General features: G+C 39.3%; 1 protein-coding gene across 1 annotated transcript in view; it reads right to left on the bottom strand.

Annotated features, from left to right (window-relative positions):
- Nucleotides 1–15,294, bottom strand: part of HAO1 (hydroxyacid oxidase 1) — a 64,471-nt gene extending 49,177 nt beyond the window's left edge. The window contains exons 1-2 of the mRNA XM_019941499.2: nucleotides 15,158–15,294; nucleotides 8,085–8,236 (exon numbers count right to left, since the gene is read on the bottom strand). Coding sequence (XP_019797058.1) covers nucleotides 8,085–8,236; nucleotides 15,158–15,294 — 289 coding nt within the window. The remainder of the gene's footprint in view (nucleotides 1–8,084; nucleotides 8,237–15,157) is intronic.
- Nucleotides 15,295–15,619: the final 325 nt, after the last annotated feature.

Here is a 15,619-nt window from a genome sequence, read left to right as displayed (position 1 = left end):
CTCAACCACTGCGCCACCAGGGAAGCCCCTACTGACTTTTGATTATTGAAAAAGAAGGTCCAGAACACAAAACTGAGATAAAAGAGTTTGAAAATAAAAGCAAGAAAAGGTATGAATTGATTTTTTTTACTACAATGATGCAAAGAGATATCCCCTTCCAAATGTTTAACTAATGTAATTTGAACAAAGTTTTAGTGAACTATCCTTTCTCCTTTACTCCTCCCTACTTTTGTTTCTTCTCTGTAAAAGTGATAAAATAATGGATGAAGACAAATAACTGGGTTAAACTCTAGAGTGAAACAGATCAACAACCTCATCTTAACCACTCACCAACACTAGACATTGGTCAAAGGTGTCCTTCTCCTCCACTGTCAGCTGAGGAGAATGATAAATAATAATGACCTCACAGATCTATTGCGAGGATTAATAATAGGGATGAAAAGTCCAAGCACCTGGTGCATAAAAGGCACTCACCTCAGAAAGAGTAAAATTTCATTTAAAGCAAATCTGGTGCTTTTCCTGGATTTAGATAAAATTAAGAATAATGGTGATATTTTCCTTGTAGGTATGCTGAAATGTATATCTACTTGATCACCTAGTACAACACATAAATATATCAATAAAGCTTTCAAAAATACATCGTTTGGGTCTGGAGTAAAGGAAATGACAATTTTTCCTGCCGAATGGTCTTTCACTCAGTGTTAAGGCTGATCACTTAATCTCGGAAAATCCAGAAAATTCAACAGCTAAAGCTCTCACCTACACCCTAATTCAGTTCTTTGGGGTCTTTGTGTTACTCTGCAATCTGTTCCACCTGCACCTTAATAGGTGGCCAAGTCATAGCTGAGTCCCAAAACTTCACTTTGGAATGTTCTGGTCTTTTAGGCTCAAAAAGAAAGTGTTTAGACTTAATGGTTTTATGACCCATCAAATTCTGTGTGGTAGCCTCTAATTGCATCCAGGGGCAGGAATTTCTTTTTTAAATCTTTTTTTTTTTTTTTTGACAGTTTAATAAGAATTTACTAATATGCCGAGCATTCCTGGAATGCATTAAGTGGGTTTTAATTTTTCTCTATTTGAGGTCCCAGCACTCCCTCATGTGGCATTTGTCCACATAACAAGTCAGAAGCAAAAGGATAAGTAAATATTTAATCTCCTTTTTTCTCTTTCTTTTTGATTTCCCATGATTAAATGGAGCAAAAGAGCTAATGCATACCTCCATGGAGTACAAAATAAAATTTTATTACAGCTACTGTGCATAAAACCAGAGAGATTTTCACCATAATGTCCTAAAAGCCTCAATGCTATAGTAAGCATTTTGTTAATTGGTTCTTTGAGAAATCAGAAATGTTCTACTTATTTTGCAAGATGGAAATTTAACCTAATGAGACCACCTCCCTTATGTGCTACTAGCATTTATGTTTATTATTGCTATTTTCTTCAATATTTTAAATATTTTGGAGAAATGATTCTGTATTCATCCCTGAGGCTTATGTGAAGGATAAAACTTAAAAAATCAAAAACCAATCTAGTAGAGTTTCAAACGATATGCCATTATAAGTAGAGGCATTTATCTGACTGCTTAAATATTATAATAATTGTCAATTATTAAAATGTTGACTAAATCATCCACTGCAATAAATCTCTTATTCATAAAACAATGCATAGCAAACTGCTCTCCACTGAGTGTTTTCTGGTTATTTTCCTTCCATCTTAAAAGAGTTTTAATTTTCATTTGTTTAAAATTCAAGCCCCTTTATTTATGCTCCTGAATTTTGCACAAGGCTCTTATTTCCTAATAAGTTTCATATTCTGTGGCTTATTCCATACTCTCAAAACTAAAAGGATAAAACTGTAAAAACATAAAACACTTATAGTAAATATTACAAGACTATAGCATACAGCTTGCCTTAGGGGTCTTGCTGCAGTTAATGACATTTGGAAATATCAGCAACTGACCAGGGTATTATAGACAGCATTGTGTAAGTGATTAATAACCTTGAGCAAGGTATTTAATCTCTCCAAGCCTCAGTTTCCACATGCACAGGAGTCAGAGAAAGATCCTCAGGGCTTGGGGCTCACACATTTTAAGACAGTGGTCAGGGATAGATGAGTTAATAAATTCAAATTGCCTGGCACACATTAATTGCTAAATAAATGGTCATTATCATCATTTTCCACAAGACTTTGAAGTATCACTTTTAAAATTTATGTAAGCATTTATTAAACACCTATTTGTTTTCAGCAAGATCTAGAGATCAGTAATTATCTGATCGTTCTCTTCTATCCCAAGAATGCAGTTTTGAGAAATGAAAATCCAGTGTAGGCAGATGCTCACTCCACAGTCTATATCCTCCAGGGCTGGCATAGAGTGGAAAGTAAAGGAGAGAGGGGGGATTTCAGCAATGTCAGGAGGGGCAGGTCTTGACTTTGGTCTCTTTTTTTGTATTTGATGTCATCTTAAATGGGCACAAAACCAGTTATTTGTATGCTGAAAAAAATTGTAAAGATCATCTACTCCTGTTGGGAGTTTTATGTTTTTGAGTATTCTTTTTGTTTTTGTCTTAGCAGCAGAACTTTTTCTTTAAAGCACCGTTCTTTTCAGTCCCAACAAGCAACACAAGTAGCTGTGTGCTCAGTGACACACTTAACTTCCTTGAGATCATTGGAAACAACTCTAGCCTCCTTGCGACACCAGAAGTGAACCACTGATCACATGTAAGCAGCTCACTTTATCAGTGAGGAAACATAATCCTAGAGAGTGAAACTAGTTAGTGGTGAATTTCCACATAAATCAGATGCCCCAGCTGGACAGCCCAGGGGACAGTTGTAGCCCACAAAAGTATTTGCCTTGGCCCACACATTGTTGCTCCAAACAGTGTTTTAAAGAATTTTGATTTATTTGCCAACATTTAAAAACCAGGACATTGCACATTAAAATCAAGATTTCTGGCTTCTCTTAAATTTTTGAAGATTTGGCAACCACCCCACATCCTCACTCCCATGGGGCATCAGTTAGCTAGTGCCAAGATGTGGCTGCCCTCCTTCGATGGAACCTGCAATCTAGGTTTGGTACCCTCCCCACCACTGAGCTTGCATTATTGTTTTCTTAACTTCATCCCTCCTTGGATATTTACATTACCAGCCTGGCCCTTAAAGTCATTTTTTGAGGTTCCTGCATAAAGCTTAAAACAAAAACATCTTTAACAAAGTAAAAAGAGCAATTTTTTACTCCCACTAAGATATTATAAATGGAGTATACTTTTCTGAAAGTGAGTTTTTAATGTATGGGAGAGAAATATTTTAGGGACTTGGAATCTCAGGGGCAAATAAAAATTGAGCCCCATTTTGGGAAGCTTTTCCTAGTATTTATCTCATGTGACCCTCACAAGAGCCTCTAGAGGTAAGATCTCTCATTTAACTAGGGTTGCCGGCTGTAGCAAATAAACATAGGATACCAGTTACAAATGATTTGGTTTTTATCTGAAATACAACTATAACTAGTTCCCTGTATTTTATTTGGCAACCCTATACTCGTTGCCATTTAGAAAATGAAGAAAGAGTAGCTCCATTGGTCACTCTACAACCACACAGTCATGTAAAGAAGAAAGCTCTGCTCTTGGGCTTAGTTCAAAATGCGGACATGTCCTACAGTGGTAAGGAGAAAGACCAAATGACCCCTGAAGCAAGTCTCTATGAAGAAGTCTGGAGAACCAGCTGCGAAGGCAAGACCATGGTACCACAGCAACTTCCAGAACTTTCTAGATGCTCATTCTAATTATTCAGGCCAGACCATTCCCTGGGGATTTTATTTCACCTACTCTTAATGACCAGGCTAACAGGAACACTTTCTCCAGAGATGGCTTCTAACTAACCCCTACCCTCTGAACTTGGCCCCAGTTTCTCCTTCTAGCTAAGGACAAAGACCCTGGAAAAAAGAAAACTTGATTAGGGGCCAGATAATTAGGAGGGTGGGGAAAAAAAATCCTCCACAGCAACATCCATGCATAGATCTCACAGTTTCCCCAAGGATCAGGCTAGCTTGAGAGAGTTTCCATATTTGGAAATGATAGAGTAAATCAAATATCAGCTGCATAATTCCATGTTGATTTTCTGAGTTTTGAGAAAAGAAAGCAGTGTCTACCAAATACGTACGTTCCTCCACTCTTCCTTAAATTTGCCTGTGGCTGTACAAATACTCAGTTAGTCATTGTCTTGGTTTGCATTCTTCCAGAAACTGACAATGAGACAATGCTATGAGCCTGAGTCTTGTATTTGGGAATGATGGCAAGGTGAGCTGACGGAGTAGGAAAGTGAAAGAGGGATGGGAGGTAGCCAGTGAAGGGTGTGCTAATGGGCAGGTAACTTCTGAAGGCAACTGGGGCTCAGTCTTATTAGGGAAACCCTGGGTGATGGGATTAGAAGATGCTTCAGTTATCCTGATCAAAGAGAGCTGAGGTATTTATCCACCAGCCAGAGGGATGCCCTTCCACTCACCCACTTCCAACCACCACCCCCATTCATCAGCTCCTGCTGCCAGAGAAAATGTTAGGCAAAAAGCTGCAGGTTCTGATAAAAATGCGAAGTAATAAGGGAATATATCCTGGGCACCAATAGCATCTGTTCCAGGCACACATTCTTTCCTTCCAAGTAACCTGCCATCAAAATGTATCAGCCAAGGAATACTCTTTGTTATGAGCGGATCAGCACCTGTTTGGGGGATTAATCTTAATATTAAAAAGACCATCAATCCATAGACAGTAATTGGAAGGTCGAAGAAAACCTTAAGAATGTTGAAATCCTTGAGGGATGATTCTACCACAAATCTGGAATATAAACAGTCATGTCACTGCCCTGACAGGAATGTGTTCAGGATCTTGGCTTCTCCAACCTGGTGTGTATAACCTTTCATTGTCAGTTCCTCTGCGTCCTCAGTGTCACCACATCCTCTTTGTTCTGCCTGTTCTACCTTATGCTAATGTCTATCAAGTATTTCAGTCTCCTGCACTCCCCCGGCGGGGTCTGCTCTGCGTGCACCTTAAGTGACAAATTAATTACTTTTAGGGAATGTGATTTACAGATACATGGGCTTCCCTTCATGATACTTATGGGATTTTCTGGAAATTAAAAGCAGCACAAGGTGGTTAAGAGCCCAGACTCTGGAGCCAGACTGCCTAGGTCTGAATCCCATCTCTATCATTTATGAACTGTGTGACCCTGGGCATCTGCCGTGTGCCTCTGTTTCTCCTATATAAAATGGGCTTAATAATAGTACCTACTTCTTCGGACTGTTCAGGGGATGTGATGTTTTGTTTTTGTTTTTTTGGGGGGTTACGTGGGCCTCTCACTTCTGTGGCCTCTCCCGTTGTAGAGCACAGGCTCCGGACGCGCAGGCTCAGCAGCCATGGCTCACAGGCCCAGCCGCTCCGTGGCATGTGGGATCTTCCCGGACTGGGGCACAAACCCGTGTCTCCTGCATCGGCAGGCGGACCCTCAACCACTGCGCCACCAGGGAAGCCCGGATGTGATGTTTTAATACTTGTAATGTGCTTAGAAAAGTGCCTAGAACATGGTAATCATTTTATAAATAAATAAATCTAAAGGGATAAGACTCCAATAGGCATTTAATAATGTTTCATGGTTAATGCTAGAAGGAAATAATGTTAGATAAAACAGTACTGCCTAGGCTGTCAAATTATAGTTTCTAAGTAAGCTTTCTTCTCATTTTTCTTTCCACCCCACCTCCAGCAAAAGTAAGGAGCCATCAGAGGTGATTTGGAGAGTAAGTCCTATCAATTACTAACTATGAAAACCTGCTTTCTATGGAACTAGCTCTTTGCCCATAAAATGGGGACAGTGACACCTGTCAAATAGCAAATAAAATGATATATGTAAAAATACTTTACAGGCTCCAGGGCATTTTACCAAGTGAGCTTTGCTTATTGCCTTCTTCACTTCCTTTCGTTCGCTTCCACTCCATGGTTCCTTCTCCAGTTTTCTCTCTTCTTTTAAATTTAGCTTTTATTGGTCTCTTCTTGCAAAATAATTCAAAGAAAACTGTATACACATGGACCAAAATAAGAAGACTATAGAGTCAGGAATAGTCCCATCACTCATAAATAAAAATTTGTAAAGTGTGGTCTACGTTCTTGGTCTTCAAAAATAAATATATTATATGACCTTATTATTGTTTGTAACTGCTTTTTAAAAATTATTATATTGTAACATATTTCCATGCCACTCAACTCTTTCTATAATATGATTTTTAAGTGTTTAGCCCATATTTATGCATCCTATTTTTTGCAACCAATCTCCAAATATGGGACATTCGAGTGTTTTCCTGACTTTTTTCTTATTAAAAATAACAGGCATGAAAATCCCTGCAAAGATGTCATTCCTCAAAATCATAATTATTTCCTTGGCATTCCTAGAAGAGAATTCATAACATCACTTGGAATTCATATTTTCAAAGCTTTGATACATAGTGTCAAATTATTTTCTAAAAAGATTATTCTATTTTTCACTCTTCCTACCAGTATTTGAAAATGCACATTTTCAACATGCGTATAACCTAATCACCCTATGTAATCTTAAAATAATAATCTGATATTCAGAAAATAAAATTATAATTTTATATTTGATAATTATGGATGGGATAAAAATTGAATGCTTTTCATACATTTATTTGTTATTGTTATGCCTCCATTTGTGAATGTCTTATCTGCCTTTTTTCAATTGCATCTTTTACTCCATTTTTGGGTTATATGTTATTTTATTATTCAAATAAAAGAGCTCTTTACACAGGAAGGACATTAACTCTTTGCAGTCTCATTTTTCAATTCATTTTAGTTGATCATTTGTTTTAAACTTTTATAGATATTTGAGAGTGTGGAAATTTCCATTTTTGTGTGTGTGCTGATTTGTTTGCTTTTGTTTCACTGGTTGCTATCTATAGCATTCTTGGAAAGTCCTCTCTTATCCTAACTTTAAATAGACCGATACATTTCCCTTTTTTCCCTCTCCTTCTCAATATTTCAGGATTACTGTAGACAAATGGCTGTGGCCACACTTATCTGTGTGTGGTCCTACAATTAAAGCGACTCCAGACTCTAACCTAAGTCTCTCTAGCACAACCTCACTGTGTCATGCTGACAGTCCAGGCAGTATTTTGTGAAAGACATTTCAAGGAGGGAAGCGAATCCACAAGATCCTTAATTCTTAAAATGAAAATGTTTTAAAATAGTATTTAGTTCCTGCTCTTTGGTCCTGAATTTCCTGCCTTGCTCAGCATCAAAAAAAAAAAAAAAAAAAAATCAGATAGACTTCATTACCAAGTTTTATATGTGTTTCTGAAGCAGAATGTGGGGAGATTTATCACTGCACATATCCTTTCAAACATTCATAGTTGCTAGGGGACTGGGAAGTTAATAAATTAGCCCTAATTAGGAATTTCTGCATATCATATTTGAATTTCTCATCATTCCCTCCTAAGGCAGTTGGAAATGCTCTACTGGGAATATAACCTATCAGTAAATGAATCATGGTCCAAAACCATGGCAGAAAACACAACCAAGTCACTGCATTTGCTCTTTGATGGTGAGAATCATGTGGTTTGGGGGAAGCAGCAAGGGCTTTGAAATTAGGTAGCCATGAAGTTGAGCCCATCTCTGTACTGCCTAGCTGTGTGACCACGGGTGAGTCCGTTTCTCAGACCTCGATATTTTGAGATATTGATATTGATACTCATAATACGACTAAAAGTCATTGAGCCACTACTCTGTGCCAGGCACTGTTTTAGATACTTTATATATGTGAACTCAGTTAATCCTCACAGTAACCCAAGGAGGTAGGTACTATTTTTATCTCCATTTTACAGCTGATAAAACTGAGTATCTTGCTAGAGTCGTACAGCTAGAAGGTAGAAGAGCAGGACATGCAAGAACAGGCATTTTGATGCCAGTCAATGAGCTTAACTTTTGTGAGTATAAAGACATCCAGGGAAGTGTTTGCTTGATGCATACAGAGAAGGGAGTCACTAAATATTAGCCCATTTCTGTCCCTTTGAGTGAGAACCTTGTTCCTACCTCGCACAGTTGCAAGCTCCCCATCCACGTGAGCCATGCGCTGCATGGCAGTAGCCCCAACGCAGATTGGCATGCTGACTCTCTGCCCTAAAACAGAAGTCGACAGGTCTATTTCAGCAACGTTCCGGAGCATTCGTGGATAAAGCTTCCACCTAGAATGTTTGAAAAAGAAAAAAAGGTTTTAGAATTTCAAAAGCATAACCAAAGCTTTGACATTACATTTGAGTTAGAAAGAGAAAACATTCTTCTATTTTTCCCAGCAAGCAAAGTCCTTTACAAAGCTCAAGGAAATGCGGTAAATCTTAATAGTTGTTAAGATGGAGAGTTAACAATAAGATGAATAATAAACTTCTCAAGCCATTATTCTTAGTAGGTATAATTGACATTTTATAGAATTAAACCATTTGAGTGTATGGTTTTTTGCCCTTTGAGAAACGCATGAAGTTGTGTAACCAGACAATCAAGATCTAGAACAGTTCAGTCATCCTGAATATTTGCCCCATTTCCTTTTGTAGTGGAACTCTCCCCCATCCAATCCCCTAACAACCACTGATCTTTTTCTTTTTTTGTCCCTATAGTTTTACTTTGCAAGAATATCATACAAATGGAATCATATATAGTCGACCCTTGAACAAGGCGGGGGGCGGGGTGGGTGGAGGGGGTCAGCCCTTTGCACAGTGAAAAAACTTTACAGTCGGACCCTCCCGATCTCCAGTTTCACATTCACGGATTCAAGCAAAGATGGATCGTGTAGCACCGATTCAGTGAAAAAAATCTCTGTATATGTGCACCTGCTCAGTTCAAACCCACTTTCAAAGGTCAGCTCTAGTATGTAGACTTTTGAGTCTGGCTTCTTTCACTTAGCCTAATGCTTCTGAGATTCACCCATATTGCTGCATGCATCAATAATTGTTCTCTTTGGTTGATGACTAGTATTCCACTGTAAGAAGGTAGCACAGTTTGTTTATCCATTCTCAAGATAAGAGACATTCGGAATCTTTCAACTTGGGGTGATTATAAATAATGCCACTATAAACATTCACTTAAAGGTTTTTGTGTGAATATAGCTTTCATTTCACTTCTTCCAAGCCATTTTCAAGATGGTATAGAATGGCATGGAGGTTAGATTAGAGTTTAAGAAGATATCCTATGTCTACTTCAGCAGTATTTTTTCTTACAGACAGTAGCTTCAGGGAACTACTTTTAAAATTTGATGTGGTTTCTTCAGAATCCTTGATCTGAATTCAGTATCCATTGAAATATGATGATAAGGGAAGTTTTTATTTTAGTTTAATTGAGCATTTTCATGAACAATGTTATTTGGCAAAGACGAGTTTTTGGCTTGAATTTTTGACCCCTGAACATTATCTTAAGTTACTTTTTCTGTAATACTTTTGTGTAGCAATGAAAGTTACTAACAAACCAAGAATCAAACTAGTAAATTTTACAGGAAAACTAGTTCTCTTTTCTCTCAGCAAAATTTGTATCTCTTATTTGTTCAGGATTATTTTCTCCTCATTAGTAACTGATTAAAACTGAAAAAAATACAGCCCCATTCCTAATGAGCACTAAGGCAATAAACATGTGAGTACACACACATACGTACCTAACTAGCACTTACCTTTCAGGACCTAGATTTAACTCTGCTTCTAGATAGATCAAGATTTTTTATCAATACAGTGAAGTGTGATTTAGTAAGGGAGTCACCAAAATAAATCAAACCTCCCAAGTCTTAACTGAAGCCTACTTCCTGTAGCAGAAGAAGAAGTTCTGTCTTCGTGTTGCCTTGAGGAATAGCTAAGGGTCTGTAATATAACCCTTCCTCACATAATAAAGTAAAAACATCCAGCCCTTGCAAGCATAATAAAGAAGTTTAACTGTGATTTCTCTGCAATTCCTTTGAACATCATAATTGTCATGATTTTCTGTCACACCACATGCTCTGCTGCTGGAAGTCTGTTCTTCTCGACTGACCCTCACAGCGTAATTCTTTGATCTCCATTCTGATGGGGGAGAGGCAGAAGCCTTGAAGAGAGTTTTTTACTACCAATCATCTCTAAGTGTATTATTAGAATGAGAGAAAAAGATTTAATAGCAGCCGTTGGCACGCTGGCCTTGGAAGGCATTAATATTTACATAGAGCTGAGGAAACAATGAAAGCTTTTATGAAGCATACACACTGAGCTGCGGGGCATCAGCCGTGTGTGTGTGTGTGTGTGTGTGTGTGTGTGGCAGAAAGAACATTTTCAAATATCCAGTTCCCCTTTTTAAGGCAAGGTTCCCCCTTTTAAGGCAAGCTACTTCCATCTCCAGGCAGTAGCTTTAGGCTTGTCCACTAGGTGGCGCAGTCACTTAAATAACTGTTCTTGCTTCCCACACACGTTATTTCCTGCCTTGAGGATGGCATTACAGACACCCGTCAACCAATGCACAAAATGCAATTCCTAGGCCAAATTAGATGAGATCAATGGAGTGGGAAATGTATGTTCTCTAGAAAGTCCTCCATATTTTGAAATCTTCCAAAGAGCGATTACAACTAACCTTGTCAGGTAATTCCAATAGCTCTCCAAGCCCCACCCAATCCCATCCCCCAATTTAAGAGATTTTTTTTCCACAGTCTTACATAAAACAGTAGCTGACTATAACCTTGGACTCTGCTCTTATAGGACCTCCACTTTGGAAAAAGTTATGAAGATTGACAAAATAATCGAGCCAATTGAATAATAAACCTCTTTCATAGGTTTCCTGAGTTAAAATAAGTGGGGCAAAAGTTGGGATCCATTTTGTTAGGGAAACCACTGACTGAAACAGCCTGCCCTGGCCAGGCCCAATAGTAAACACTTGCATGAGTTTTATTAAACAGGAGGTCCTGGTAAGGAACGCGAAACTAACAAGCCACCATCAACCGGAAGAATTCAGGAAAAGTCGAAAGGAGAGGAGACTCCAGTGATCTGTCCTACCAACTTCACAGAATCCTCCTCACTGGAATCCATCTTCGCTGAGTGATGCGTGCGCCACCAGGAAGGACCCTGAGTCAGAATGATTGGCCAGAGACAACGCGGAAACTAATTCCATCACCGTAAAACCCAAGACTGCGAGCCACGTGGCAGAAAAGTCCTCCTGGTTTCCTTTACCCTGCTGCTCTCCGTCCGGGCGCCCCTTCCCAATAAAGTCTCTTGCTTTGTTAGCATGATTGTCTCCTCAGACAATTCTTTTCCAAGTGTTAGACGAGAGCCCACTCTCGGGCCCTGGAAGGGGTCCCCCTTCCTGCAACATTTTCACATCCAACAAGGACCTTGATTTTAATTTATCATAAATCAGGTGATACACACAGTCCTCAAGAGGAGTACACTGATGAAAGAAGACACCTGCTCATCACCCAGCTTTGAAGTCCTGTGCTGTTATTGAATCCCACCAACTCAACACACTGAATTAATAAGTCCAGTAAGATGATCATATTGCATCTTAATTTCTCGAAATTAGTTATTCTAAGCATTAAAAACACATGAAATATATGTATAAACCTACAGAATGTGTGTATATATGTATATAAAATACACCACAGTATTTGTAACCATACTTTTTACCATTCATTTGTAATATCGAGAGATCTTTAAGATTATTTAACTGAATTACTATCAACCTCTGAGGCACCCTGGTAAAGGAAGAAGGAGGGCAGGAATTTAAGTCTGAAGAAAACACAGTATGGTAAACATATTTAAATAGTCAAGCCATTTTTGGAAAGGCTCCGTGTGTAGTTAAGTTTCAGAAGGCCTGTGAATCTCCTGAAATGGTATGTGTGTGTGTGTGTGTGTGTGTGTGTGTGTGTGTGTGTCTTCAAAAAACAAGAGACAATTAGCTGCTTTTCATAATGCAAGAGAAAAAGCAGCTTACTTACCTGTGCAAATGAGCTGAATGATCCTGTGACGTTTACACCTATGAGAAGAACACTGCCAGTGCCACTGGTAAGTGTAGATTGCTTCTCAAATATTAAAGAGAGGGAATGATTTCACTTTTACCATCTGTTATTTGAAAGAAAACCACACAATTTTCCGGGTCGCTAAGTGATCTGCGAGGGACGAGGAGAGCTTCCTTTTCTAATATTACAGGACTTCTAAATACCCAAATCAGAGAATTATATTCCGTCAATGATAATTTCACAAGAAGCCGCAAAATATGTGCAGATCACGGTTTAGAAAGATACCCTGAGTTAATGTGTAAGAGAAACAAAGTACTGTTCTTTTGAAAATTAACTCCAATCAGGTCAGGCCCCATGAAACCTAGCAAGCTGACATTTTTCTCTGTTCCTGTTATAATTGCAATAGGAAACTGTTCTTCTGGGTGGTTCTATCTATTTGACTTTATTTGTCCTTTTTTATGTGGGGAGTGGACACAGTAGGATTAGAGCCCCAAGTCTTAGCCAGAAATACCTCCAAGCAACCATTTGGTCACATAAGTGGCCTGTGTCCCCAGAACTCCAAATCGTGGTTGTCAGGGCTGGTACAGAGATAAAAGGTGTCATTGTGAATGACCATTTGCTACACTTGTGGCATGGGGAGGGGTATAAATGTCATAACTGTCTTTAAAATACTCTGTCACTGTGTCACAAGGGGTTATCTGGAGTTTGTTTATTTTGCCATCTTCATTTGAATCAAATGAGACGTTTCCGACTGATTGCCTTCATCCCATCAAGCCAAAGCCACCACCACCTCTGCAGAACATCTATTTTTAGTTCCACGTGATCAGCTTGATGACACAGGGTGAGGACTGAAAGGCCACCCAGCAAGTTACACAGCAAAGGAGGAGCTGGGATGTTAGATAGGCAATGTGTGCTGCAATAAAAACTCCTCAGGTGGTTGATAATAATCCTCTCTCCTCCAGAGAAAGTTGATTAATACATTTTTCCCTTCTTTAAACCTGAACAAAATTGAATGATCAAGGTTCGTGGAAAAGGTGGCATTGAAACCTCATTCTCATTATCTGTGTCTTGACCCTAAATTACTCAGTACTTAGGCTGAGTAAGCTGAGAATACTCACTGCAGAACCAGGTAATTCACAGAAGTTGTGAGGTACTTTTCCAGTCCACATCTTGGAAGTCACCACAGTCTTCTGTGTCTCACCGGGTTTCTAGAATTTCTAGGGTTGAAGAGGTGTTCTGTCTGCTTTGCTACACCCCTTTGCTTCCTCTTAAAGGCCTCCAGTGGGCCAATTGTTTTGGGTCCTGTTTGCATCAATTCAACCCACCAGCACTATGGAGGCCCAAGGTCAATGTGCATCCACTGGAATGTAAGCTCCTGTGGACAAGAATTTTCTTCATCTGGCTTACTGCTCTATCCTCAGCATGTAATACTGAATTGAGCCCATTGAGAGTCTTAATGTGTGAGGTAATTAATCAACTAGCATGGGGTGAAGGGTGGTAAGGGGTGAGGAAGGCTGTGTATAAGTGGAGTAGGTGGTCACCTGAGCATTGTGCCCCAAGGAATGCTGAGGGACACCAACTCCATCATCCTGTCAAGGCCCTGAAATTTCCTTGGTTAAAATTACCTATTTGTGGGCTTCCCTGGTGGCACAGTGGTTGAGAGTCCGCCTGCCGATGCAGGGGACACTGGTTCGTGCCCAGGTCCGGGAAGGTCCCACATGCCGCGCAGCGGCTGGGCGTGTGAGCCATGGCCACTGGGCCTGCGCGTCCAGAGCCTGTGCTCCACAATGGGAGAGGCCACAACAGTGAGAGGCCCGCGTACCGCAAAAAAACAAAAAAAAACAAAGTTACCTATTTGTGTTCAAGTGTTGCTTTCAGGAGACTACTAATAGGCAAACCACATCACCTGGTGATGAGTTGAGATGGGCCCAAGAAGGGGCATCTTCCAAGAGCAGAAAATGTTGAAGGGACCTCAAAATATTACATAACAGTTGGAAAAAATCATGCAGAATTTTAAGCCGCTCCACTCTTTGCCAGCTTTTCCCTTCCCATAGCTCTCCCAGCGTCCCAGAAAAGATCTGAGACAAAGCCAAGGCTTGAAGGAGCTTTGGGAAGCCCCCCACCCCCTTTCACCCCACTCTCAGGCTCCTGTATGGATTTGCAGATGAATCGGTGCTGCTTGCCAGGAACCACCTTGGTTAGAATGATTTCATTTCTCCTAACTTACACATAGAAAAATGATTTTGAGTGATTTTGCTCTAGGCTAAAGAAGAAATGAGGAAGGCAGGCAGATTCTTTCCCCTGGATACTTTTTGCCTGTTTTCTTTAATTTTTCATCCTCCATGAGTGCCCGCGACATTTGCTGGCTTCACTAAAAGCTATTATATAAGATGAATGAGCCCCAAAGACTATAGTATATGGAGGGCTCGCCTCCCCTGCTCCAGCAAATAAACCATTTCCTAATTGCTGAGAGAAAAAGGGGTTTTCCTCCTTCAAAGTTATTTTGTTTCTTGTTTTTATTACAAATAGAAAACATAAACCATGATATCTACCATCTTGGGCTTTGAAATATGAAAGTCAAGGGAAAACTAATTTGGGAAGAGAGATGAAGCACTTTGAAGGAGAGATGAAACAGCAAAGTTGAAAGAGTAATGCTATATGGACAAACTGGAATCTAAGGTGAAAATTTAGACAATGGTAATCAAAATGAATGATAGTGGAAAGCCAGCAGGATGGGAACATCTGAGGCAACCATCCGATCTGGTTTGACCAGATAAGATGGTTATCTTATGTTTAATATTAATAGTTTCCTACACCATAAAATAGACCATCACTGTCATACTCAGAGAAAAAGGAAATGGAGTCATCAGAATTTGTCACCATTTTTATACACAGTTAAGTGTATAAAAATGTATGTATCCACATAATTCCAAGTGAGGAAAGTTAGGGTTAGCTTTTTTCAAGATTCCCAGGCTTGGAATATGTTCAAACAAGTTTAAAGCCCAACATTTCTCACAGCGCTATGAATTTCGCCTCTCTACTAAGCATAATATCTAGACAAATAATTCCACACCATCAACATTAAAGCTGAAAGATCTTGTTTTGATAGAATGTCTCTGTGTAATTTTTAAATATGATTTAAAAAAATTCTTACCTGGAAAATGCTGCAATATTATCAGCCAAGGTTTCCTGATCATTTGCCCCAGATTTATAATAGTCATATATAGACTTTGGAAGTATGGATTTAGCATGTTGTTCATAATCACTGATGCAAACAAGCCGGGTAAACATTTTCCTGTTGCGAACCCTGGGATATTTTTCTTTTTTTTCCTTGTGTTGCTTTCTACATCCTGACAATTCTGTTATTTGTCAATTATTAATAGACTTTTTCCAAAGTTCAGATTTAGTTTTCTGTTGTGTACATTAAGAGAGCAAACATATGCTTAGACTTTGAAATTTTATTTGCAGCTGTCTGCCAAAGAACAGGTAGTACACCTAAGCCACAAGAAGTTGGGTTGGGGAGGCAACAGGAGGAGGCAACAGGAGGGGATTAGGTGTTTGTCACATTAAAAAGGCAGAAGAAAAAACAAACAAACAAAAAAAGGCAGAAGAATGA

This window comes from Tursiops truncatus, chromosome 15 (genome assembly GCF_011762595.2).
Source record: "Tursiops truncatus isolate mTurTru1 chromosome 15, mTurTru1.mat.Y, whole genome shotgun sequence".
Lineage (NCBI taxonomy): Eukaryota > Metazoa > Chordata > Mammalia > Artiodactyla > Delphinidae > Tursiops > Tursiops truncatus.
Note: the sequence above shows the minus strand (reverse complement) of the source record. Positions and strands in the feature narration are given on the sequence as shown.